General features: G+C 37.1%; 1 protein-coding gene and 1 long non-coding RNA gene across 2 annotated transcripts in view; one reads left to right on the top strand and one right to left on the bottom strand.

The window, feature by feature from the left end:
- The window catches only part of DPH6 (diphthamine biosynthesis 6), a 198,708-nt gene extending 195,371 nt beyond the window's left edge, over positions 1–3,337 (bottom strand). Inside the window, 1 exon segment of the mRNA XM_032691281.1 lies at positions 3,084–3,337. Coding sequence (XP_032547172.1) covers positions 3,084–3,106 — 23 coding nt within the window. The 5' untranslated portion in view covers positions 3,107–3,337.
- Positions 3,338–3,454: 117 nt separating this feature from the next.
- On the top strand, positions 3,455–19,359 carry LOC116788488. The gene is made up of 3 exons (XR_004357649.1): positions 3,455–10,624; positions 15,151–15,263; positions 19,261–19,359. It is a non-coding gene; the product is annotated as an uncharacterized LOC116788488 (long non-coding RNA).
- Positions 19,360–24,238: the final 4,879 nt, after the last annotated feature.

Genomic DNA, 24,238 nt, shown 5'->3' with positions numbered 1-24,238 from the left:
CTCAGGCAACTAGAGACAGGACAAGAAGAAACGGCCTCAAGCTGCACCAGGGCAGATTCAGGTTGGACATCAGGAAGAATTTCTTCACGGAAAGGGCTGTCAACACCCTGGAGGCGTTAAAGAAATGACTGGATGTGGCACTTAGTGCTATGGTCTGATTGACAAGGTGGTGATTGGTCAAATGTTGGACCTCTTGGAGGTCTTTTCCAACCTAAATAATTCTGTGACTCTGCAACAAACTTCTTCAGAATTTTCAGCGTAAAGTTCCCCTCTTTATCTAGCCCTCTATACAAGAGCTTGAAAGTGCCTTCCAGGAATGCAACCATAAAGCTGTTCCACTCAATTCCTGCTTCTATCCATGTTAAAATTCTGTATGCTGTACTTCATTTGCTCTGTAAATTCAAAGTAGAAATAGTATAAATAACAGGGCATCTTTTCATACCTAATGGATTTTCATAAAGTAGTTGCCTCTATTTCAGTGATACAAAAGTAAATATAAATACGATAAATAGATTCCTAATTTGAGGCTCCATCTCTTGCTTAACATTCTTCTCATGCATATCTACAACTTTCTTCTAACCTATATATGGCAAAAAAAATTTTAAAGAAGTGATACATTCATTAATTCTGAATACTGTGCTTGATAGCTTGAAAACATGGACAGTATTCACTTCATAATATGAAATTTCAGGCTTAGCAGAATCATAATGAGACAAAGGCTCTTTTCTTGCTGAATGACTATATGCTAAAAAATAAGTCTCCCGCTAGTTCTGATTTCAATGACAAACACCACTTCAGAAAAAAGAATTATATGACAGTAGATAATTGACTATGCTGTTTACAGCATTTCAATATTTAAAAAATTAAAATGTCACTGGAATAAATCTGTTAATCTTTCCAATTAGTTTATATATATATATATATATATATATATATATATATATATATATAAAGAGACATTTACGATGAGATTGCATTTGTATTTCCCCCACTAGACCACCAACTACTTGGTGGAAATTTTTGCTCACTGGATCACATGCTACTATACAGTTATTTAATTTCTGTATTGCTTATCCCTAAAAACTAACAGTACCAAGAAACAAAACAAAACCATGCCTACCTACAAGGCCTTCCAAACTAGCTGTAAAACACATTATGGTTAAGATCAGTGAAGCCAAGACAGCCCATGCTGTGGGAGAAAGGTGGACTCAGTACAGTCCACATAAGAGAGATGAAGGCAGATACTGAGGTAGGCCAGGAACTCCTCTCAATTCTCATCACAGAAAAAAATCACAAGGCCTTTTTGCAGAAAACTCCAAAGTGGGGCTTTCAAAGTCCGGGTTCTTTTGGACACTGTTGCGAGAATGTTAACAGGCAGGCTTATAAACAAACAAAATACCAGATTAAAAAAAAAACATAGTAACCATAAAGATACGAGCCTGTAAAAGACTTCTAAGCAAAATTCCTTTCTAAAGGCAAGTGTAAGCATTTACAGTTAAAAAAATTCTAGAAGAATTAAAGAGTTGAAAAACATCATATTTCAGGTTGAAGACTGACTTTAAAATGCCTGTGATTTAGCACAAAACACAATACAGGGTTTACCCCATAAATACCATCTTAAAGCAAGACTATCAACTTTACGTGTGGCCAGCATTTTAGAAGGAATAGAAACAGGTTAAAGCAGTTTTATACATAATCCTGACCTCAAAAGCAAGAAGCACTTTTCAAATACTTTTGTTCCCCTCTAATCTTTGAGGCTAGCTCTGTTACAAAAATTTCAGACACTTTGATGTTTCTTTAAAACTCTTCTTAAAACTATTACTGAAACTAAATCCATCCTTGTAAAACAGCCCATTAAAATAGCAATTGTGTTAAAAACCTGTTTTTAGGATTTTATTCCATCCTGCCTTTTAACACATTCCTCTGCTTAGAGAAAATCAATGTAAGTAAACCTGGAAGACAAAATCTTATCTATAAAACAAGAAAAATCACCAAAGTTGATTTTTTCCTACTCTGTATTTAAGCAAATCTTGCAAAACACAGATAACATTTCCTGTATTTTCTCCTCTTTGGATGATGTTTGGAATTATTTGCAATTGTTGTGGCCAAGCCCCAATGTCAACAAGGTCTGATTTTAGACAATGCCTGAAAGAATTTAATACCTTAAAGGTTTAAGTAAACAGCTACTGCACCCAAAAATACACTGCTCACATCTGCACAATTCTTTTCCATTTAGTTTTTCTAGCTTGTTCTTTTTAAACTAAGTATTATTTCTTCAAAAAAAAGAACACGTCTGTCCTTGATACAATATATTAATGTTTCTAAAAATAAATATTTACAGTGCAAGAACTGCAGAAACTGACTAAAAGCAGCGGGGCGAGGGGACGGTTGGGACGGCAAATGCAGCAGCCCGACAGAATAGGGTTGTGTCCAGTTCCAACTATTTAAACGACTGAGCTTCATCTCTTACAAATTAAATCTCTCTCAAAAGAACTACCCAAAAAATCTAGCGTTAAGATAATGAACTGCAAATGAGCAGAACCCCCTCTCTAAGCGCAGGACAGGCGGCCGAGCCCCGCGCCCCCAGGGACGCCGCCTCCGACCCGCACAGCGCTGCCCGCGGCTCCGGCTCCCGCCGCGCTGCAGGCGGGATAACCCGGGACACTGGGAGAGCGGCGAGCAGGCGATAGGGGAAAATAATTGTGGGTGGTGTTTGGGGGGGGGTTGGTTGGTTGGTTGTGGGGGTTTGGGGGTTTTGATTTTTGGTTTTTTGTTTGTTTGTTTCTTTTTTTTCTAACAGACACCAGGTTCTGAAGCGTCTCGGGGAATATGGGGAGACCAGAAGAGAAACTGTGAGATCCTCACCCTAAGGGCAGAGCCGGTAGCCGGCCCAGAGACAGTCGCCAGGGCAGGGGAAGGGGGGCGGCAGGAAACGCCTGGGCGGGAGGGGCCGGACGGGAGGGTTTCCAAGACGGCGCTGGGTGGAGCGCGACCCCCGGGCGGGCACGGCTTCTACCCGCGCCCTCCCTCCGCCTGCGAGTCGTGCCCTGCTCGCTCACATGGGCGCTCTCTCAGCGCGTTACCTGATCAAAGCCACTACTCTCATCTTGGTCACAGGCCGGGGGCGGTAACACTGACAGGGAGGTGCGCGACAGCCGAGAAGCGCAGCAGGGAAGGAGCCCAGTCGCCGTAGCTACCCTGGGCCGCGGACGCCGCCGGCTCCTCCGATGCTACCGCTTCGCCGCCTCCCTAGGTGGGCCCTCCTCCCGGGCAGGCCGGCAGACTGCCTGCGCAGGCGGGAGGCTCGGCGAGCCGCCGGCTCCCCACGCCCAGAGGAGCGTGTTGCCGCCGCCGCAAGGCTGCGCCACGGCCGGGACGGCGGAGCCCAGGCGCGGCCCGGCGGCAGGCGGGAGGAGGGCGCGGCCGCGGAGGCAGAGCGCGGGGCACCTATGGCGGGCAGGGCGGCCGCGCTGGCAGGCCCAGGCCGGCCGTGTGAGAGCATCGCCCGGCGCTCCTGCCACGTCCCCCGTGCCCGCCTGTTGCCTTCTGCCCTTCAGCGAAGAGCCGCGGACCTGCTGCAAGCGAGTGTTGTGTAGGGAACGGGGCCGATCGAGCGAGGCCGTCCCCTCCCCCTGGGGTGACCGCTGGGGACGCTGCGGGGAGCAGTCGCAGCTCCACTGCACCGCGTCCCGGGGCTGGGAGGCCGGCAGGGCCCGCTCCGAGGGCTGGAGTTGCTGCGGGGCTTCAGAAGTCGCCCCGGACCAGTTGTAATCGCCGCTGCGAGCAGGGAGGGACAGCAGAGCAGAGCTGGCTGCCTCCCTAAGAGTTCTCTGCTCGCCGGCGAGCACAGAATGTCCACCCGCACCCTTGGGTTCAGCTTCTGCATATCGAAGATCCTGAGCTTGTCATCTGATCCCTGTTTTGGGCTAATGTTTTGAGGCATACAACAGGCAGCACTGCAGGTCTGTAGGCTGAGTCAATTAAAAGCGTACCCAGGTGCCCAATCTCTTGACTCCAGACACAAGTCTATTTCTCCCACGTCACAGAAGAAACCTGTGAGTTAGTTCCGCCCACGAAACTGTACCACTAAGCTGACTTCAGGAATCCTACACCACCAGATAAAGCCATTGCTGGTGTTTTGTGGCAGTGTTTTGAGAAGTAGTCTGAGGGCCCACCACTGTCCGGGCTTTGATTCAAAGGGCCCATAAGACTAAAGTGGGGGCAAGAAGTCGCTGGCGTGCTCTTGGTTGCTCGCCTGGTGTGCCGAGTCATCGGGTACAAATGCAGTGCCTCAGGGTGAGCCTCGGTACCAGCGTGTAAACTGGCAGTGACCAGGAACGCCGATTTATGGTTCCTTTTGAGTTGAGTTGCAGCAACCACTGCAGATCACAAAAGGCTTTGTTTCTCAAGCATGGGACAAATGCTTTATGCACTGTGAGTGCTAGCTTATCAGTTCCCTGTAACATGATACTATACAATGCTGTATAACAATCTGTACTGCTCAGAGTTTACTCAAGTTCCTTGCACACAAATTGTTTATGAAGGTCCCAGCAACAGAAAATGTGGAAGAAAATATTCTAGGAAAAAACATTTTGTTATAGCGATGAATGTACCAAAATAAATGCCTAGTGAGACAAATATATAAGTTTTTTTATGCACAGCTCATGAAACAGCTTGAAAGACCACTTTTTTTTAAGATGATTTTAGTCAGCACATGATTTGTACAGTAAAACACTAAAATAGGAGTGGATAATTATGGGCAGATATGAAGGTGATGATGCCTTCCTAAATACACTTTGAAAAGTTAAGAAGTGACAATCAATATAAAACTTATTTGATAAGTAGTTTGAAAGAGGTAATAAACACAACATGGATTTTTCTGCTTTGGAATAATTGCAAAAAACACATGTTTAAAAGCAAATAAATCCCCGGTTCATGCTTTGACCATCACAGGCCAACAGTTATGAGACAGAATATTTGACTTTCCTTGGAATTATTTACAGGACAGTTGAATTTCCTGCTAGTTTATTGGTGATGACATAATGTGTAATTCATTGAAAGTTTTTTTGCTCTTCAAGACGTTTAGGTGATCTAAAAGGGTAACTTAGATGTGAAATTCTGATGAAAGGGCAGGGATTTTGGTAGGGATTGGGGTTCTCTTTTTTGCTCGGAGAGGTAATGGAGACGTGTTCTGAATTAAAAGGGAGATTTTAGCAGAGATTACCAAATTGAATGAAGCAATACTGCATAGTATATGAACTAGTAGAAAATAACCACACCTCTGAGGAACTGTAAAAAGAGGCAGACCAAAGGTATTTGATTTATTGACCAAAAAAGAAAGAAAAAAGAAGGTAATTTTGCCATACATCACCTCTATGTTTTCTGTGTTTGAATTAAATATGTTTATTATTATCACAAGAAAGAATAATTTGGCTACTTAAAAGATACTAATTTACAATATTTAGCAATGATACATGGAAAGTCTAAAAATCATGTACATAAGTTATTCTGATGCTTTATAAAATGGAGAGGCCATATAATCTGTAACTTTAATCAGACAGCTTTAGAACAAATACTTAAAGACTTGTAAAGATCTCTTCTAAGTAGCATTGTTACAAGATCTGGAAAAAAGTAACTCTGAAGTCCCACTTTTTTGCAAAGGTCTGTTATTACTAATCTATTCTGATACAATGTTGCTGTTTTTTCAGCAGATGGTTCTATTGCATTCAGTTTTACAGCTTCCAAAAAAATCAAATTTCCACTTACAAGTCAGACTTGTTTGAAGTAGAAGTTACATATGTCACTCTAGGACCAAAGTCTGCTTTGTGTGCTAGTGAGATTGGAATTTTTGCTTCCATTTGATGAAGACATCAGTAGTTATTTGCACAAATAAAAAAGTGAGATTTGGCTCCCAGAATTTGTGAAATATATCAAAATCGAATAATAAAGTGGGGTTTCAAAACAGATTTTCCCCAAAAAGATGCCGTTTTCAGATTATGTGGAATATATTCTGTGAGAAAGTCTGTTTACTCTCATTCACCTGATGGAATAGCTCTGTTGTAGTGTCACTGCTCTTGAAAAGTTCTGCCATACGACGATGGACAAAAGGCAGTGCATCATCTCTCAAGCTGCTTGCCCCAAGACATTCTGTTCTACTGCCGCAGCAGCTGAAACAATAAAATCCACCAAAGCTGCCTTTCATCTCGGAGAAGTACTGGCTAGTTTGTACAGAATGCCAGCAATGGCTCAGTGTTTCTTTTTCACCCTTTTCTGCCTAGAGAGTTGAAAATAATGATAATGAATTAATATAACTGGAGGAACCTGTCAGAGGATTAAAAAACGCAATGCAGTATCCCTAATGATCTGGAATAGTTAATTAAGTCCTCTTATAAATGAGTTCCAAAAATAACTTACTTTCAGTAAGTTATTCTGAGAAACAGTCATTTTAGCATACCTGAGCTGCAGTGCCTCTTAGAAAAGGGCCAATTATCTGGTGATTGGCACTTAAAGGTGAACTAATGAAGTTCTTAATTAAAAGATTTCCTATTATAATCACCAGTAAGTAATAGAATACTGCATATATAAAGCAGGTGTAATATTAGAAGAATATTTCCATTTTGAAAAAAAAAGTTTTGAAAATCATCTCCTCCTTTGCTCACCATGCCATGTCCAAAACGGGAATGTCAGGGTTTTCATGGGTGTAGCTGGCAGTGTGCCACTATTGCCTCTCATTAAAGTGTCCTGCTCTGACTCTCCTGCAGTCAGAGGTGTTTTCCTCATCTAACAGGTGGCAGAATTTTTGCTGCTCTTAATACCCAAAGCTGTTTATGTAATACAGAAAAAAATATTTGAGATTTTACAAGAGAATATATTGGACTCTTTCACTAAGAAGCTGGCTGCAGAGTTCCTTTAGCTGCCTGTCATTGACAACTTTCCTGAATTTTCACTTACTTCACAGTAAACACGGTATTATGAATTCTTCCACAAGATAAACTTGAATTAAATTTTGGGAAAAATACTCTGGTTTGGCAGCTTGAGATGTATTGACATGCTACCAGAATCTGAATGAAATTTCTCGGGCAGTGTATCTCCCCATTCAGAGGTAGAAGGACTCAAGGTCCTTCTGTCAACATTTCTACAGCTCGACAGATGTAAAGAGCATTGCTTGAATGCTGCATAACCATACTAACAGTGCATCAGGCCCAGGATAAAACAGCCTGTTAAGATTAGCTTGAGCACATTGTCACACTGATCATCTCTTTTTAGACAGAAATAGGTATACATATACTTCTGGTTGACCTCCAACCATTCACACTGGTGATCACCCTCGTGATCAGTGCTGTATGTGAGGAATGACATACCGGGCCTGTGGGGTCCTTGCTCTTAAGTGCTCCATATAAACACTACTAAATATATATGCAGCTATTCCTATAGTTCTTAGTTCTGGTAAGACAAGACTTGTCATTTTCATAGGTGATTTGACTTGTTTTTGAGGAACTATGAAATTGCACAACTTTACTTCGTCCTTTATATAGAATTTTTGAAGACTCTCAAACCTGTATTTATGAACTACTATGACAGAAATAGAATTTAGCCTAAGGTAGCTTTATATAGGTTCTTGACTGTAATTGTCCTTATGTGATGAGAGTTTTTCTAAGCTTTTGTTGAACTTAATTTTCGCTAACCAATCTACTAATCTTCAGAGAGTCAAAAGTATAAAATTAGCCTTATACCATCATGGCTCTGTCAAAATGACCAGTGTTTCCATTTCCATCAGACACTAGTGCAAGCTAAAATTCATATTCACTGGCAGTTGAACAGTTTTTTCACTTGACTAATTGAGTTTTCAGTGTTTGAAATTTTTACTATATTAATAAAAGCACTAATTTTAATTACCACCAAGAGAAACTGTCAAGTGTGACTGGCAAAATCATTCATTTACATTTTTTTCTGTTCAGCTTAATCCATGGGATTTAAATGTATTTTTCTCTATCTGAAGTCTGTAAGTACTTCCAAAGGGAAAAAAAAAGTCTCCAGATCACCAGAAAGCCTGTAGTACCAAAGGAGTTTTTGTTCTACATGTATCTATTTTGACTGCAATTAAAAAGTTAAGTGAGGATATTGTATTTACAGGTTTAAAGCACTTCTATATTTTCCTGTCTTTTTCTCACTTAAAAAATTGATATTTTTACAAATAAACATTTCAGGTTTTTAAATTTGTGTAAGTTTTAAATACAAAACAAATGTGAGAGCTATTCTAATGTTACATTGAAACAAATGTAGATCAGAGATGAGTTTGTTGTAAAGAAGTACATGTACAAGATTCAAAAACAGGTCCCTCTTATCCTATATGACATGTTTCCTGTGAAGCTATATTAACTGTATGTTAAAGACTATGATCTCCTAATTAACCATTCTAGGGAGGAAGAAAGAGATCTTTTAGGCTCAATAATCCTTGTAATATGTTCATCATTCAACAAATTTGAATCTAAAACTATAGACTTTAATTTATTGGGAGTTAGCCATCTATATGATGGCTGCAAAACACCCAGGAAAAATGTGGTCATGGATAATAACCCATGATAACAGAGAGAAATTAGCTATCTAGTTAATGAGGTTAAGCTACAGTATCCTCTTCGTTATCATGAGATAAACCACTGGGATCTTGTATGCAGAAATGGCTGGGATATTTTTACAGAGTCTCAGAAATTTAGAGAAGCAGCCTTCAGTGAAAAGAGTCAGAAAATTGAACTGTTGGAATGAAAATCTAAAACAGAACTATAGTCTCTTATTGTAGTGGTATATAATTTGAGATCATTCCTCACTTACTAAATGGTTCTGTGGTTCATCATTGATTAAGAACATTTGAGTAGGTTAAAACTGGTGAAGTTTCAGGGGAATAAGCAAACAGCAAGTTTTTTGGCCCATTTGTTTCACTACAAAAATCTTCCCATACCATAAAATATTTATAACAGAGCTTTAAGTAATAAAAGTAATAAAAAGGATTATTTTCTTTCCATTCCGTGGTTCCTATTCTGTTCAGTTTTGCCAGTAGAAATAACATTAATAACTTTAACAATCAAACCAGTTTTTAACTGTGTCACGTTTAATACTCTTCATCTCAGAGAGTTGGATTTTTCAAGAAAGAACCTAGTAAGTGTGAAGCTGTTTTGACCTAATTAGCAAAGTAGCGAGCTTAATTATGAGTGACTCCGAGAAAGCATTTTATTGCTGAAAAGAAAAGCAACAAATCAGTTGTAACTTTCAATGTCCCATTGAACTTTATGACATCATTTGTAGTATAAACCACTGATACAATCTGGCTCTGATTTTGAGTCCTTGAGGAGGGGTGGTTGTGACAGTGCCCTTTGAAATAACATTGAAGCTTCGGCTCCCACGTCATTATCATGCTCTAATCAGTGCAGTCTTTATTGTTGCAGGGTCTTCCACCTTATAATTGACCCTGACATGTGCTATTCACTCTACCCCTTGGCTTCGGACATATAATTTCTGTCATGGTCAATTATTAGGTAATAGAGCCAGCAACCACAGGGACCAATGCTTAAAACCATCCTACACGGTAAGCCCTGAAGTGACCAAATTCAAATATAACTGGAGGGGAAGAAGGGATCTAGTCTTTGATAAAACTAATATTCTTTTCACTTCTATATAGAAAAACGTCAATTTCCATCGTCCTGTATATTACTGAGACAAATGGTGACAGTGCTATTTCTGAAACAGGTTAAGAAAAAGTACAAAAACCTTTACCAAACTCAACATACTCTGAAATAAGGAAATTGTCTGTATGAGCATACAGTATGCATAAAAATTAGATTACACTACATTTGAAAGGCAGATGAGAGTTTAAGTGACAAGTGGGCAAGTGCTAAAAATAAGGGCATGTTACTTCCTTTCCAACACTGCTTTGTCTGTATGCTTTCTTTAATTTTTAAGCCTTGGAGTAAAGAAATACTTTTCGAGAGTCTGAAAGATACTTCTGATTACCATATTGATAAGAACTGATTTTGAGCAAAAAGGTCTCTTCTTCTTGTCGCATAGGTTCTGTAGTGCCTGAGAAATTGGGCAAAGACAAAAACCAGCACACCTGCTCTCTGGTTTTCATGTAAGCATTATGATTTTCAAAAACATATGGTTTTGCAGTCATTGTACTACTGCAATAACATTAAAAATCATTACAACTTCAGGATAAGAGCTGATATGAGCAAAAGTTTACCACCCATCTGTGGAGATTGAAAAGGAGGATTGTGAACCAGTGGTTCACTTCAGAGATTCTCTGTCCGTAGTCAACTCTGCCACTAACCCATAGGGATAGCCTTTCCTGGTTTTTGCTGCATGAACATTAATTTCAATTTGCGAGTTGCCATTGCCTGGTTTGGGTTGCTTATTTTTGTTAGGGTATTTTTTGGTTGCTTGGGTTGTGGGTTTTTTTAAAAGTATTGAAGGGAATTTAAACAATCTATAGTCTTTTCAAGTCACAAATTATTATCTACAGGAATCTTCCATTGCTTTCTTCCACTGTTGATGATTTACTTAATTCTCTTATGTGTAAGAACACAGCTCAGAAATAATCCTTAAAAGACCTTTGCAAATCTACTGTTTACAGGTAATGCAAGATACAATATTCTGAAAAATGTAATTTGGTGATGTCTTTATTGCATATCTTAGCCTGAATAGACAATGTTCTAATTAGCATTTCTGCAATTATCTAAGTATTTTATAATCCCATCTGTCATAATGATGTATACATAGCATAGCAATCCCAATAAATACCAGCAGATACATGCAAGTGCTTTTAATTTAAACCCTAACACTGATTAATGATGGAGTATTCTGAAGCTCTTGTACATATTCTGTATTTCAATTGTATGGTTGTCATAAGGTTTAAACACCTTCCTTCTGAAGTACACAGTCCTGCATATATTTGGGAGCTGTTAGTCCAGCAACTGTACAATTGTACAACTGTACTGTGTACAATATCCAAACAAGTAAACTTTGGAAATTATAGCTACATGAGGGACTTTACCAGATTGTGTAACCCAGCTCAGGTTTGGAAGACAAAAAACTTACATTGACTGAATGTACTAATGGATGCAAATAGTAAAATTCCACACCTCAGAATAAAAAAGTTCTGTGCCTAACATGAATTCTTTTTATCTAACCTGCACGTATCACATGACATCCTAAACATTAAATTCAGTTTTCAGCAGTCTGCAGTCTGTGAAGCAAGGAGAATAACTCCTGGCCGATTTAATGGTTTAAGCATGATTGAATATACTAACAGGGCTCTGTGGAAATACTTATTTCTAATATATATAATGGTTTTTTTTAAATATTTCATCTCTATACAGGTCTCATCCTCTAAATAACTGGAGTATCTCTATTGAGCTTAAGAGCAGAGGCAATAGAGCCCAGAAATACTAAGACAGCACCAGTGGTCTGAATCTACAAATTTATTTTCTGGTCAATAACTTGTTGATTGTTGCTCAATCATTCCTGCTCTTCAGCTGCTCTTTGTTTCAATTTCTCTCTCTGTAAAGTGACATAGATATCCTTGTAGAGTATTTTGAGATTTATGGGGTTTTACAACTGTGTAAGTTACAAAAGATCACTGTAATAAGTGTTTTAAAAAGAGTCTTTTCATAAACCTTTTAACTCAATGGTTCTAAAGATATTCTTAGCATTTAGATTATGGCAATTAAGGTAAATACTTTGTGTATAATGAATGAGAAATTTATAATCTTAAAATTTATAGAATTGGTTTATTTTTAATGTTTATATGCACGTTCATCTGGGGAAGTATTCAGGGCACATCACAAGCAGCGTTTAAAATCTCACCACGGCAACTGATTTTTCGTGCTCTATCCATACATATTTGCAAAACTGCCAGATGGGGAGAGAAACTGCAGTGAGAAAATAATGGTGAGGTTGTAGTACAGGGAAAAGGATCAGACTTACGTACATGATTTTAACAGCATATTATGAGTACTTTTAAACATTTAACAACTTCTTAAATATCAGCTTTTCATTGATCTGTCTGTAAGGATGACAAAGAAAAAGGTGAAAAATGTTATATAGATAAAACTGACACAAATCCTAATGAAACACAATTATAAGAAATATTAAAAATGGTAAATATTTGGATGATAACTCTTGTGGCAAGATGGGAGTCAGCAGGTTACTAGAACGTTGCATTAAAGATTTCTAATAGAGTATATCCAGTATATCTTCCATTATGGATAAGATTGGTTAAAATACAGTTTTAAAAAATTTCATTCTCCCAGGCTCTTAAGTATACAACAGCATTAAAAACAGTTAAAGATTGGAAAACTTGCAAAACCTCAGTGCATTTTTTATCCCATTTTCAGGGCAGCATTAGATCAACAACAGAAATACTTGCTGTCAGTTTGCACTTTTTGACCAATAATTCTCTCTATTTTCTGTAAGGAACTTGAGTGATGCAAATGACCTTATTTTTAGCATGCTTTTATTAAATAGTTTATTTTTGGCAGACTAATAAAGATTTTGGTATTTGCTTTTATTTGCAATAATATTACCACAACATAAAAAAGGATTTTATGTTCTTTTGAGGAACAAGGAGGATAAAAGTGTTGATGGATAGTGCAACTAAGGCCAGCAATGAGCTGGAAATGAGACACAAATATGAAAGCAGAGCTAAGAAAATAGAACTGCACCCTTGGCCTTTCTTAAAAGAATACGCACATGCTATGGTTCATTCATACAGTTAGGGAAACTCCTTTTGTTTTCAGTAAGTCAGTGAAAATATGCAAAGAAGACTAAAATATTACTAAGATTCTCAGCTGTTTGTCATATTTCAGTAGTTAATATAGTTGGGAAATGTTTCTAACATTTAGAGAAATAACTGTTGATAGTGATGCTAACTTTTTAGAAGATGTGTGGTTTTTTTGATGTATAAATTCGTCCTTCTTTCTAGCTATGTCTTAGACAAAGGTGGTGAAACAATATCAGTTTTCAGTTTTCCCTTTTTGCCCCTCAAACAGACCTAAGTCTTCAAAGATCAAAGAGTTGAGACTTTGTAGCCGGAGTAGGCAATCACACACAGATTTTAAAACCAAAATTATCAGTTCTCTAATAAAAAAAAAAACAAACCAAAGCCTAGGTAGCACATAATAGCATTCATCTTATTTGAATTGGATGGGGAGTTTCATTTCAGATTGAAAAAATTGTGTATTCTTTCTGCAATAATCTGAGCTCCTCGACAATGGGTGGCGTTATATGTGAGGGGCAGTATGTAAGAATTGCTCAACGTATTTTATGATCTGAACCTCAATTTCTTAAGTAAGGAACATATTGATTCAAGCAAATAATTGGATATGCCTTAGAAATATTGATATTTGCTTCACTGAGGATACTTAAGATCTGAATTTTACTTATAGCCACCCCTCAAAAAGACAGTCAAAGCATAAAAATACAAACAGAACAAATACTACATGAAAAAAAAAAGGTAAGCAGGCAAGTAAAACTTCCCCTCACTGGAAATTTGTTTGTTCCATTTGCCTTTTCTAAAAGGCAGCCAGTAAATAGGAATCATGAAGTATGTTTCATAGAAGAATAATCTAACAATTAATTATATGTCAAGGCTTAAGAATCAAAAAACTGCTTATGCCCATTGCCAGTCATTCACTCCCTGTCAGTAGTAGTTCACATCTTTCCTGGGATGGCATCCAACCACAGTGGCATCTAAAATATAGCAGGCTATATTGTTACAGTTGGAGGTGAAATCGAAAGTTGCACCAAACAGAAGTGACAAATTCACATTGCTCAGTGTTGCCTAGCAATAAGAGATGAGTTTATTATGAACACTTGACTCTATATCCATCGTAAAGAGGCTTTGTATTCACACCAAAATGCCACTAATCTTACAGGCAAAAGGGGCAAAATAGGGTAGGCAGAAGGAGGGAACAGTCATAGTAGTTCTAAGTATGTTCTGTGTTTCAAGATTTCTCTCTGTCTCATGGGAACTTGCTCAGGAGGGAAAGGCAGAGCCTGCCTCTAGCTGAACTGTTGAGATTGGCCAGGTAACTAGTTACCAGCCTTAATCATTCTTTGAATGCCCCCAGTAGTGCTGTTTTTAGTATGATAGTAGTTCAGACACTTCAAATACATGAAGTCTTTACTGAATATTCTCGAGAACTGCGCAGTAGTTGTTTTCATTGTGCAGAGATTTCCATTTGCTGCAGCTTTGTTTTCTTTTTTTTCTCTTTTTTTTTTTTTTTTTTAAATGGAAAAGGACAAGTCATCAGGTAGCTTTTCATTTATATGGAAGAACATTTACTTCTATCTTGGACATTAGACCATATCTCTCAAAGTATTAATTGCCTAACTGTTCAGATAAATGGGTTTTTCAAGAAACATTTAGGTATCCTTAAAGACTTTAGTGGCTACCCACCCACATATTTAGGCACATAATCCATTTTAAAAATCCATGCAATAGCTCTTATTAAAAAAAATTATTCCCATAACTTATCTGTTTCTGTGTTTTTATGCCATCTGCATTTTTGACAACTGATTTTTTTTGACAGCATGGTCCATTGTGCCCAAGTTCATATCAGGTTTTTTTCTCTCTTTTTTTTAACATCATGTGACATATATAATAAAAAATGGGTTTATATCATGCATTTTATTTTACTGTTTTTTAACTGAAAAAATTTATAAAATAAGTATTTCTATTGTAAGGCTGCATTTATAGTATAAAAATAAATTCATGAAATGCTATGTAAGTATATTGAGGTTACAAAACAGTTGTGATTTTAAGAAGCTTTAGAAACAAATACAAAAACAAAGGATGACATTTAGAAATTATATGGTTTAGGTATAATAGTGTGAAGTATAGATAAAAATTGCGTTTTTGAAATGTTTAATTAAAAAGGCTAATGCAAAATCATCTCCTTAGCTTACATGTTCACCTAGACAAATTAACTGAACCTGTGAAAATTTGACAGTATAATTTTTTATTTTTTTTGTGCAAAATGCAGCTATTGTCTCAAATTGTCACTTACGCGGTAAGCTTTGCAGGTACAAAACCAAGCTACATACATTTTACGAATGTTTTTAAAACCTTTAGTAACTTTGGTCCTTTCTTTATTTCAGATTAAACGTGTTACAAACAAACATATTCCACCTGTTACAGCAATCTGGCATATTACTTTCTTGATACGTGATGATACAATACCTCTCAGGTTTGCTGAGTAGCAAAGAGAAATGTAAGCAAATGAAAAGGTTTTCCACTTTCACAGTTTTTTTCTGCTTGGGGTTCTGTTTGTCTGAGAACTGTATGAATAGAAGCCATATTTTATAGTATTTTTTAACCTCTGCCATCTGGTGTGGTTAGTTTTTCCACTGCCAACATATCCTAGAGGCCCCAGTACCAAAATGTTTAGTTTCTAAGTAAACATTTGGACTTTATAAATCCAGTTAAAAAAATAGAGCATTTTTTTTAAACTGTATGTTACATTTACCACTAGTGATGACATTAATAAACACAGAGACAGGTATGTGGGTTTCAAGGCTTCTGGCCATGACTTTTTCCGTAGCAGACCTCCAGAGATGTCAGGTCACCTGACAGCTTTAATCACTGAGTCATGCTCAGTTATCAGGAAGGAACTTGAATATTACTTACTGACCTAAAGTCTGAAGTTGTGTCGAGGGATTTGCATCACCATAGCCAAAATCTTCCAAATCAACCATGGCTTCAGGCAAATAATACTCCCCTATGCCAAAGCCGGAGCTCTAACTTCTCTATTTTTTTTTAATATCAACCCAAGTTATTTCACTGCAACAAGAGAGGATTGTTGCTACAAAAGAACTTGGGCAAGTCACTAACCACTTAGAAAACCCAAGCAACTTCTCTAGCAACTTCCTTATGTCTGAGGAAGAAAAAAGTCACAAAATTGTGTGTCAGAATTCTACTACCAACAGGAGAAAGTTCTTTCTAAGCTTACAAAAGTATACTGTTTCGTTTTGTACCAGTCAGCAAATTATCAAATTTCAATTTGAAAAAAATGGAGTGTTGATTATCCTAAGTTGATCTTTAGTCAGAATGAAAAACTGAAAAAAACTTGCTTCTGCTGAGCATGAAAAGGCAGACAGGGTTCACCTTAATCAGTATTTTTCAGAGGCAGACAGTCACCAGGGAAAAGACACAGAGATAAGGGTGCACAGATTATAAAGGAAAACATTAAAGCTGTGTATAAGCAAGATCTGAAGGGTAAATAAAATGAAAACAACTACTATCTTGTCACTTAATTCAGATTTAGGAAAAGTTCTGAAAAAAAATGTAGGAACTTTCACTTCTTTACATGTCCACATGGTTAAATTTTTGTGTGTTTGTGTTTTTCCCTAAATTATAAAATATCAAAGATAACTTGGTTTGCCACCTTCTCCTGAAGCATTTCCTATTCCTGAGGAGTATTCAGAAACATGTTTTTGGCATTAAATGAAATTTTAGTGAAAATTCAGAAAAGGTCTTTACTTCTTACTGTTTGTTCAGTTTCAAATTAAATATGTCTTAAAAGCAAAGAACAGTAAATAATCTAATTAATACGTGGCTCTTTTCTGAGCACTGAGACACAGTGCAAAAGTTATGCCCATTTAATTGAATTCATTTAGAATTTTACTAGTTTAATCAGTGCAATCTGGTAATGGAGATTCATTAGTATCTTAGAAGTATTTGTTGAATTTAAATGACTCTCTTGGGGATAATTCTTCTTGCTGAACACCATGAATAAAGAGATGACGTATCACCTTTCAGCCAATCTGGAATGTGAAATTCTGTGTTACTTTGCAAGACCACTAATTGCATTTGTTCTATTATGCTTAGTTATAAACAGCAGCATTTGGGGAGTGAACATTTTCTCTGCCACAGGGATAGTGGCTTCTACCTGGATGGACAACTGGTTAAACTGCCTCAATATGAGTCATCAGAACAGATAAATCAGTGCCCACGCTGTGGTCTGTTTAATCGTCAGTGAAACTTATTTGATTTAATTTAGTAATTTTCTAATTCTAGCTCACTTTGAGACCATTCACAGTTTTTCACTCTGCTTCTTAAATCTTCTTGCATTGGAGCGACACTTTAGACATGCCCGAAAGATTACCTCAGTATTTCTTTGTAGCCATTGATTAGCCCCATGAACCTATGCTTGGATTGGTGTTGTGCCTGAGCTTACCCTGTCCTGTCAGCACCTCTTACCAGTCAGCTCACTCTCTGATTCACTTCTGATTTTCAGTGAACTCCAATCTCTATGTTCTCTGTCTGGCTAGGCATTTTAAGACTGGATTTAGCCTTAAGAACACAGACACATGCTACCAGTCCATCTTTTTATCTACCCTCTTCTACCACAGCCTTTCCTGTAAACATTTTTCAATATAAGTGAATTTTTCAAAGGACTCATGATCACAAGATTCCTGAAGATTTTGCGAACCTGAACACCTGCCACACACTGTGTTGCTGTTTTCCATATCAGTAGTAAAAGTATAGGAAGAATCTGGAAGTAATTTTCATGAAATTTTATCTTTTTCATTCGTCTTAAAGCTGGGAACTAAATTGGTCCTAACACACAGTCCTCCCCAGAAGAGATGGGAAGGGAAGAATCTCAGACTAAATTCCAGCACATAGACTGGACTCGTAGACCCAACTCCTTCTGAGGGACAGATTCTAGGTTCTGACTTTCTTCTGTGTATTTCCTACTTAACAGCAGCCTTCTCTGTTTTTCACTAACATAAATCCTATTCAGATTTGTCTCCAGCCATCTGCTTGCCAAGTGTGGGCTAAGGGTTTCACTTGCCAGCCCCTTGGCACATTAGTTACTTTGTGATGCTGTTGTGAGGCATTGGGTGGTTTTGATATGATTGTACTGTAATCAGTCCAATAAGAATGAAACTCCTATGTTTGGACTCTCTATAGAAGTAAATGTACCTACATATGCAAAGTGGTATTGAAGTCTGTGGATTTTTATCAGGAGTAAATTGGTTGCATGATTTAGATTTTTATGTTTGCTGAGTACCTAAATTCTCACCCAATTACTGGCTGTTTATAAATGTGATATGCACATAGGGGCATATGATCACAGCACGTATACGTTACCATTTTTATTAGGTGACATACATGAAAAAAGAAGATCTACCATAAATATCGTACATAACACGTATCTATCTAGTAACGATGAATAAACAGTCTCTGGAACTTGGTAGAAGTTTAATTCAAAGCCCATCACAGACCATGGTTTGGTTAATTGTGTAATAAGTAGTCAAATAATGTTCAGAAATTGAAAATGCATTCTTCTATAATACACATTTTTAAACAGGTTTCTTGGCATGCATTTTGTTTGTACTGTGCTTGAAGTTGTTTATGGCATTAGTGGTTTGTGTGTTTGTGCATGTTTGCATTCTGTCTGTTTATGAAGTATTTCACTGGTACCCTTACACAGCATGTGGTCGGTTGAAGATTATTTTTGATAGCATGTGTATTCATGCATTTTCGGAAAGGCTTTAAAGTAAGTAGTTAACACTCGCTTACTGAATTATGTAAAGCCACACTGCAGGTTGACATTTCTGCACAGAACTAGATACAAAAAGTACCTGCACCCATTTAAAGATGAAACTGGTGGGGGGAGGGAGAGGCGGGGAGCGTGGGGGGGGCGGGGGGGAGTTGGTGACGATTTGTCAAACCATCATGGCATTTGGGTATATTTGAGTTTCTATCATAGGCTAATTCTTTTAATAACTGGAACATTAGTGTATTTTCTTATCATAGATGTCCCAAATAATTAACAGACATGCTCATTATATTATAATTACCATGTGTGTAACTAATTTTGAAATGAACTATGGAAGCAAAAACAAACCTCTAACAAGGATAATTTAAATCACTTTAGTCCCTAATTGACAGCTAAGTTAGGCAGTACTTTCAGGACCCCCAGACAGGGCTGGAAATTAATCTGTGAATTACTCTGGGCTTAGAGTGTAGTTGATACTATTCATGGTGTTTTGAAAGTATGGGTTGTTCAGCATGTGTCTAATGACATTACAGGAATATTATTTGCAGAAAATGTAGGTGCTGAGCAGCTCTAGACACTTACAGGCTTCAGTTCAGTAAGGATTTTGTGAACATTACAGAATAAAATATTGTTGCTTTATTTAGATGCCTAACTGTGATTTTAAGAGCATAATTCTTCCCATGAATCTTGTCCTACACTTCAGGAAACCCTTCTCCTGCAGAAATTATTGAGAACATGTATGAAACTGAAAAGAAACAGAGCTGACCAATAATAAATTCTTATGAAAATTCCACTTGTAAGTACTATTTCATTACTATTTTTACTAAAGATCTTCACAGATAGGAAACTCTATGTATCGGCTCTGATTTTCTTGTGAATTTTCATACGAGTATACCTCTTTTCTTCCTACCAGCATAATATCAGACAATTTTCTAACACTTCTTTACATCGCTCAAGTGCGCACTTATGAGAGCTTAAAAAGCATTTCATTAAGTTTATCTGTCTTTGAATGTGAGAATAAATTTAATGAATATCATTGAATAGCATTTGTTGTGCACATTTTTTTTATCTAGTTTCTGAATATAAAATTGTACAGCTGTATCATTTATAACACCATGCTGTGCTGCACAACACTAGTTGCTATTTATATAGTACTGTAACATACAGTGAAACCTCTGCTTAAGCATAATTATTTAAGGGACTTTAAGTGACTTAGAAAGAAGATAGCTAAAGGTGGAATTCAGACCCTCTAGCTACTCTTCCTCCTTGTAACATTCCATACCTATGTTATTCTTGAGAAGTTTAAGTTCAATCCACAGAAAATTACATTTCTATTCCTCAAGACATAGGAGCCATTCATACAGAAATGAGAAACAAAATGTGTACAGAAATAAACTTTACATCTTATGACAGTAGCAGCAGTTCATAGTGTCAGGAAGAAAAAAAATGATGAAAGGAAGCCAAGCCTGACAAACTGAATCGTGGCTCATTTTAGTGTTGTTGAACTTCATTTCACTAACAAAGCAGTGAGTTAAAAAAGGAAAAACTATGAAAAATCCTTTTTATCACCATAATATACTAGTTTTAAAAAAATGTGTATGTACTATATAAATTCGTAGATCTCAGCAACTATAGGTATTCTTAATTATTTTAAATTGGGACCAGAGAAGAGGATTTTAGTAAAAGCTATATGATCATACAGAGGACTAGATTTGCTAATAATTTGTATGGTATGTTTCCATACAAATCAATGTAAAAATCCAAAAACTGCCATATAAGGAGTAGTAAATTTCTACAAATTAATTGTAATATTTTATGAAATGTAGACTATGAATTTGATGTTGCATAGAGAGATTATACATAGCATATGGAGGATGCACACATTTGTATATACATATACATATGTGTGTGCGCATGTGTGTCTTTTTCCATATCCTATCTATGCATGGATTCCATCTTCTAGTTCTTGTTTTTGTGTAAATCAGGAGTGATTTTGATAAAGTCAATGTTTAAAATGTTATAAGAGGTTATCGTCAAGTCCTTTATATATAGTAAACACATATTAACATTTAAGAGATGAGCCAAGACATACTTAACTATCTCATTTTGGGTTGTGTCCAATACTGGCTCATATGCCAGCTATTCACCAGTATAGTATTTAGATAAATTCTTTAGCTGACATGGGTTTATGTTGTAAAGAAAAACCTATATAATTGGGTGTTCTTGAAAATAGAACTTAACTTTTATGTTATTTAAGTGTTTTAAGCATTTTAGCCTTGATATTTTCCAATTTATGCATTCAATGAGTGAGTACTGCTGGAATAAGCAATTTAACTTCCAGGAAAATTTAGCAGAACTTTTGGGACTTAGAGCATGTAAGAAGTCAGGCACTGTTCAAGTGAGCATGATACTCACAACCCCCTAGAAAGCATTTTTAAACCCTGAGAAAATATTTTGACTTTGCAAACAATATTGCAATTATTGTCTAAAATTTTGCTTTTAATATATGTAAACGTCCCAAGGGATTGAAATATGTTACTCTTCATTATACGTATTGGCTTCAGACATCATTATCCACTAAAAGTCACTTCAATTCCAGGTGTGACTATTTGCTATGTAAGAAGTCAAGCAGCTAGTTAATTACCCACTTAAAAAATAAAATTCTGTCCTTAAGACAAAAGAAGGAGGACAATTTTCATTACATTTCCAGTGAACTGGAACTTTTGCTTCAAATGATATTCCAAAAACTTGCTTTTTGTCTTGGAACTGGGTCAGAGTTTTCCTAGCCTTGATACAATTGGCATCCTTTCTCCAAATCAAAATATGCCAGCCATAGTACTTTTTCAGTAATACAGTTATCGTGCAGAAAATCTTTGATAAGGCCACATTATGCAACATTTGTGCTATAGAGATCCATGAACCTGCAAGGTTATGTGACTGCGAGTAACCCCTTCTGCCATTTGATGTTACAAAGACTTCAAAAACTTGACTGTGAGATAGACTTCTTTTCCCCCAAAGGCTCAACATTCTTTTTGTGCTACATTTTTCAGAAGAACTCTTTGTTTGAAGAAGCTGGGCAGGGTAAAGCTGGCAGACTGGAACACTGCCCTGATGTGTTGTGACAGACATGTAATCTGCCATTTGACCACTGGTTCACACATCAGTGTTAATGTGAATGTGACACCTCTCACCATACTGTTAATCATGTATTACTCTTCTGTCTAAAATGTGGAGATGTGGAGTAGACTTTTATTCTTTTCAGAAGACTGTGCAAAAAAATCTAGCGAAATGAAAATTTACAGCCATAAAGACAAACTGATTGACAGCTGCAAATCATAGTCACAGCACATTGATATATACATATTTATAGATCCCTAGATTTCAAAACTAAAAAGATCATTAGAACAGTCTGCTTAATCTAACGCATTCCCACTCCAAACGTGCAAGGAGTCAAACATGTAGTCCCATATCAAGTGTGAGGAAACCTAGAAGATGGCCTTCTGTAGTCCAGAAATGAGATCAATTCAGCTTCTTTTCCTCACTAACACTTTTTCGTCTCTTGGGTTTTGTTTCTTTTTCTCCTGGTGTTTCATCACCAAAGTGCCCAGGAGTTCATCTGCTTTCATTCAACTGAAATGCATGTACCAGATGGTGCAAATAGCCCAGTATATTTCAATCCTGTATCCATGTCAAAAAACAGGCAGACTGCTGCAGTTCTTGGTTGCTGCACCTCATGGTATCAAAGGCTGGCTAAGAAGAGTGACACTGCTTGACAATGAATAAGATTTTCAGGTCTGGCAGGGAAGTTACTTTGGAAGCTAAAATCCTGCTTCTACTCTGTAGGAGTTGCTTTTCATGATTAATTAATTGTGTTTACACCAATCTACAAAGGATATAAAGAAAATAAAAAGAGCTACAGAAATGTGTCTAGTTAGGATACTTTATATTAACTTTATAGTAACCATTTCCTCACCTGTATTTTAACCATATTACCTACTTGCTTGTTAGAATTATAATAGAAACTGATCTAAAATAGAAAGTTCTATATTGTACTTTTCAACACACTTTTACAGGAGAACCACTGCAATCTGTGTTTGCCGTATGAACAGCCTTGACTTCTGATCACCTTAGGTCAATGAAGTTTGAAAGTATCTTGAGAGCTAGGCAGTGCAGTGAAGGTCACTGGCCGCTTTCGTCTTATAACAGCTGCTTGGAATTTGACCTCAGGGCTTTCAAAATATCTCTGTAGTAAAGCCTTACACTTGCAAGAGCCATAGCTCTAGAAAAATGATGATATGAGCTATCAAAGAGTGGAGAGTTGTCTTGGGAAACAGAAACTGGATAGTTGCAAGCTGTTTGCAGCAGGAGTTGACATTTTCTGTGTTGGTTTTCTGACTCCTAAGTGCATAACAATAGCACAGAGTACAAGAAGAGTTATACCTTCCAATTCATTCTTCTAACATGTTACTAATCCCACAGTAACAGAAGATTCACATGTGATACATTTGGACAGCAATGTAGTGCTTTCTCACCATGTCCACTGTCACATCTGCAAGAGTATGTGTCTCTTTGAGACCAAGGCAAAGTATTCCTATGCCTGTTTGGGTTTCCTGTGCATTTTTTGTCTTCCCATTGTTTACAAGCTAGAATATGAGAATATAAAACCTACTGGAGAATTCTGGTTTGACTGATTTTCGTGGTCTGTGGGATAATTTATAAGTGGCCCTGGAAGGGACACACTCTTTTACCTGTTTAACCTCCTTGTCAAACACTAAAGCTTTTCTGTATTTTTTATTTTATTGAAAATTCTTCATTATTCTGAATCCCCAAAATTTTTTTTTGGTCTGAAGAGACAGACACCTTATTTGGAAAGCTATCTTCCTTCCTGAACAAAGAATTTCAGAACAGAAAAGAGTACCATAGAAAAGTTCATGTAACTGAAAGAGCTGTCTTGCTGGAAATTATAGTTAGCTGCATGTTCATTTTGCATGGGTGCAAGTTTACCACATATGGATATCCTTGTTGACAAATATATGCGTATTCATTTATATATTCAGAAGCTCTAGTTTGCCTACAGTCATGATGTAGCTGATTGTTCTCATTTACATTGTAGTTAGAAGAGTATAATATTAAACATAGGTCATACTGAAAAGAAGTTTTTATTTAGCTAAAGGCATGTAGTAGATTAGGTAAGAATCATCAACAGGCCATGGCAGCAATTTATATTTAATGGAAAGATGTGAAAAATAAGTCAAGAGAGGAATGTTATTTAATATGATAGATGGAAATGCCATTAAGACTAGTGGGATGAAGGTAAAAAAAAGGTTTAATCTGTCTACCTGAAAAATTCTGGAGAGCAAACTAGTTGCACTAAACAACTGTATAATCTCTATGGGTAAGCATTAACAGTCTAATCGCTTGAGATTTTTGAAAGGCCAAAGGAGCAGCAAAATACATGTTGTGGAAGAAGCTTGAATTGGCAGGTAGATAGATTAGCTGACCTATTAGTTCTTTTCTATTGCAAACTTCTATGATTTTGTGTGGGGAAAATTCCTTTTCACCCACGCTGGCAATCTGTTTATGTTCTGAAGTATGATGATTGACATCCCTTTTAACTTTTAACCTAGAGAATGTCTCTGCAAGTGTTATTCCTACATATAAATGTCTAATGCTTTTAATAA

The sequence above is a fragment of the Chiroxiphia lanceolata genome, chromosome 6 (assembly GCF_009829145.1).
Source record: "Chiroxiphia lanceolata isolate bChiLan1 chromosome 6, bChiLan1.pri, whole genome shotgun sequence".
Taxonomy (NCBI): domain Eukaryota; kingdom Metazoa; phylum Chordata; class Aves; order Passeriformes; family Pipridae; genus Chiroxiphia; species Chiroxiphia lanceolata.
This window is presented reverse-complemented; position numbering and strand designations above follow the sequence as displayed.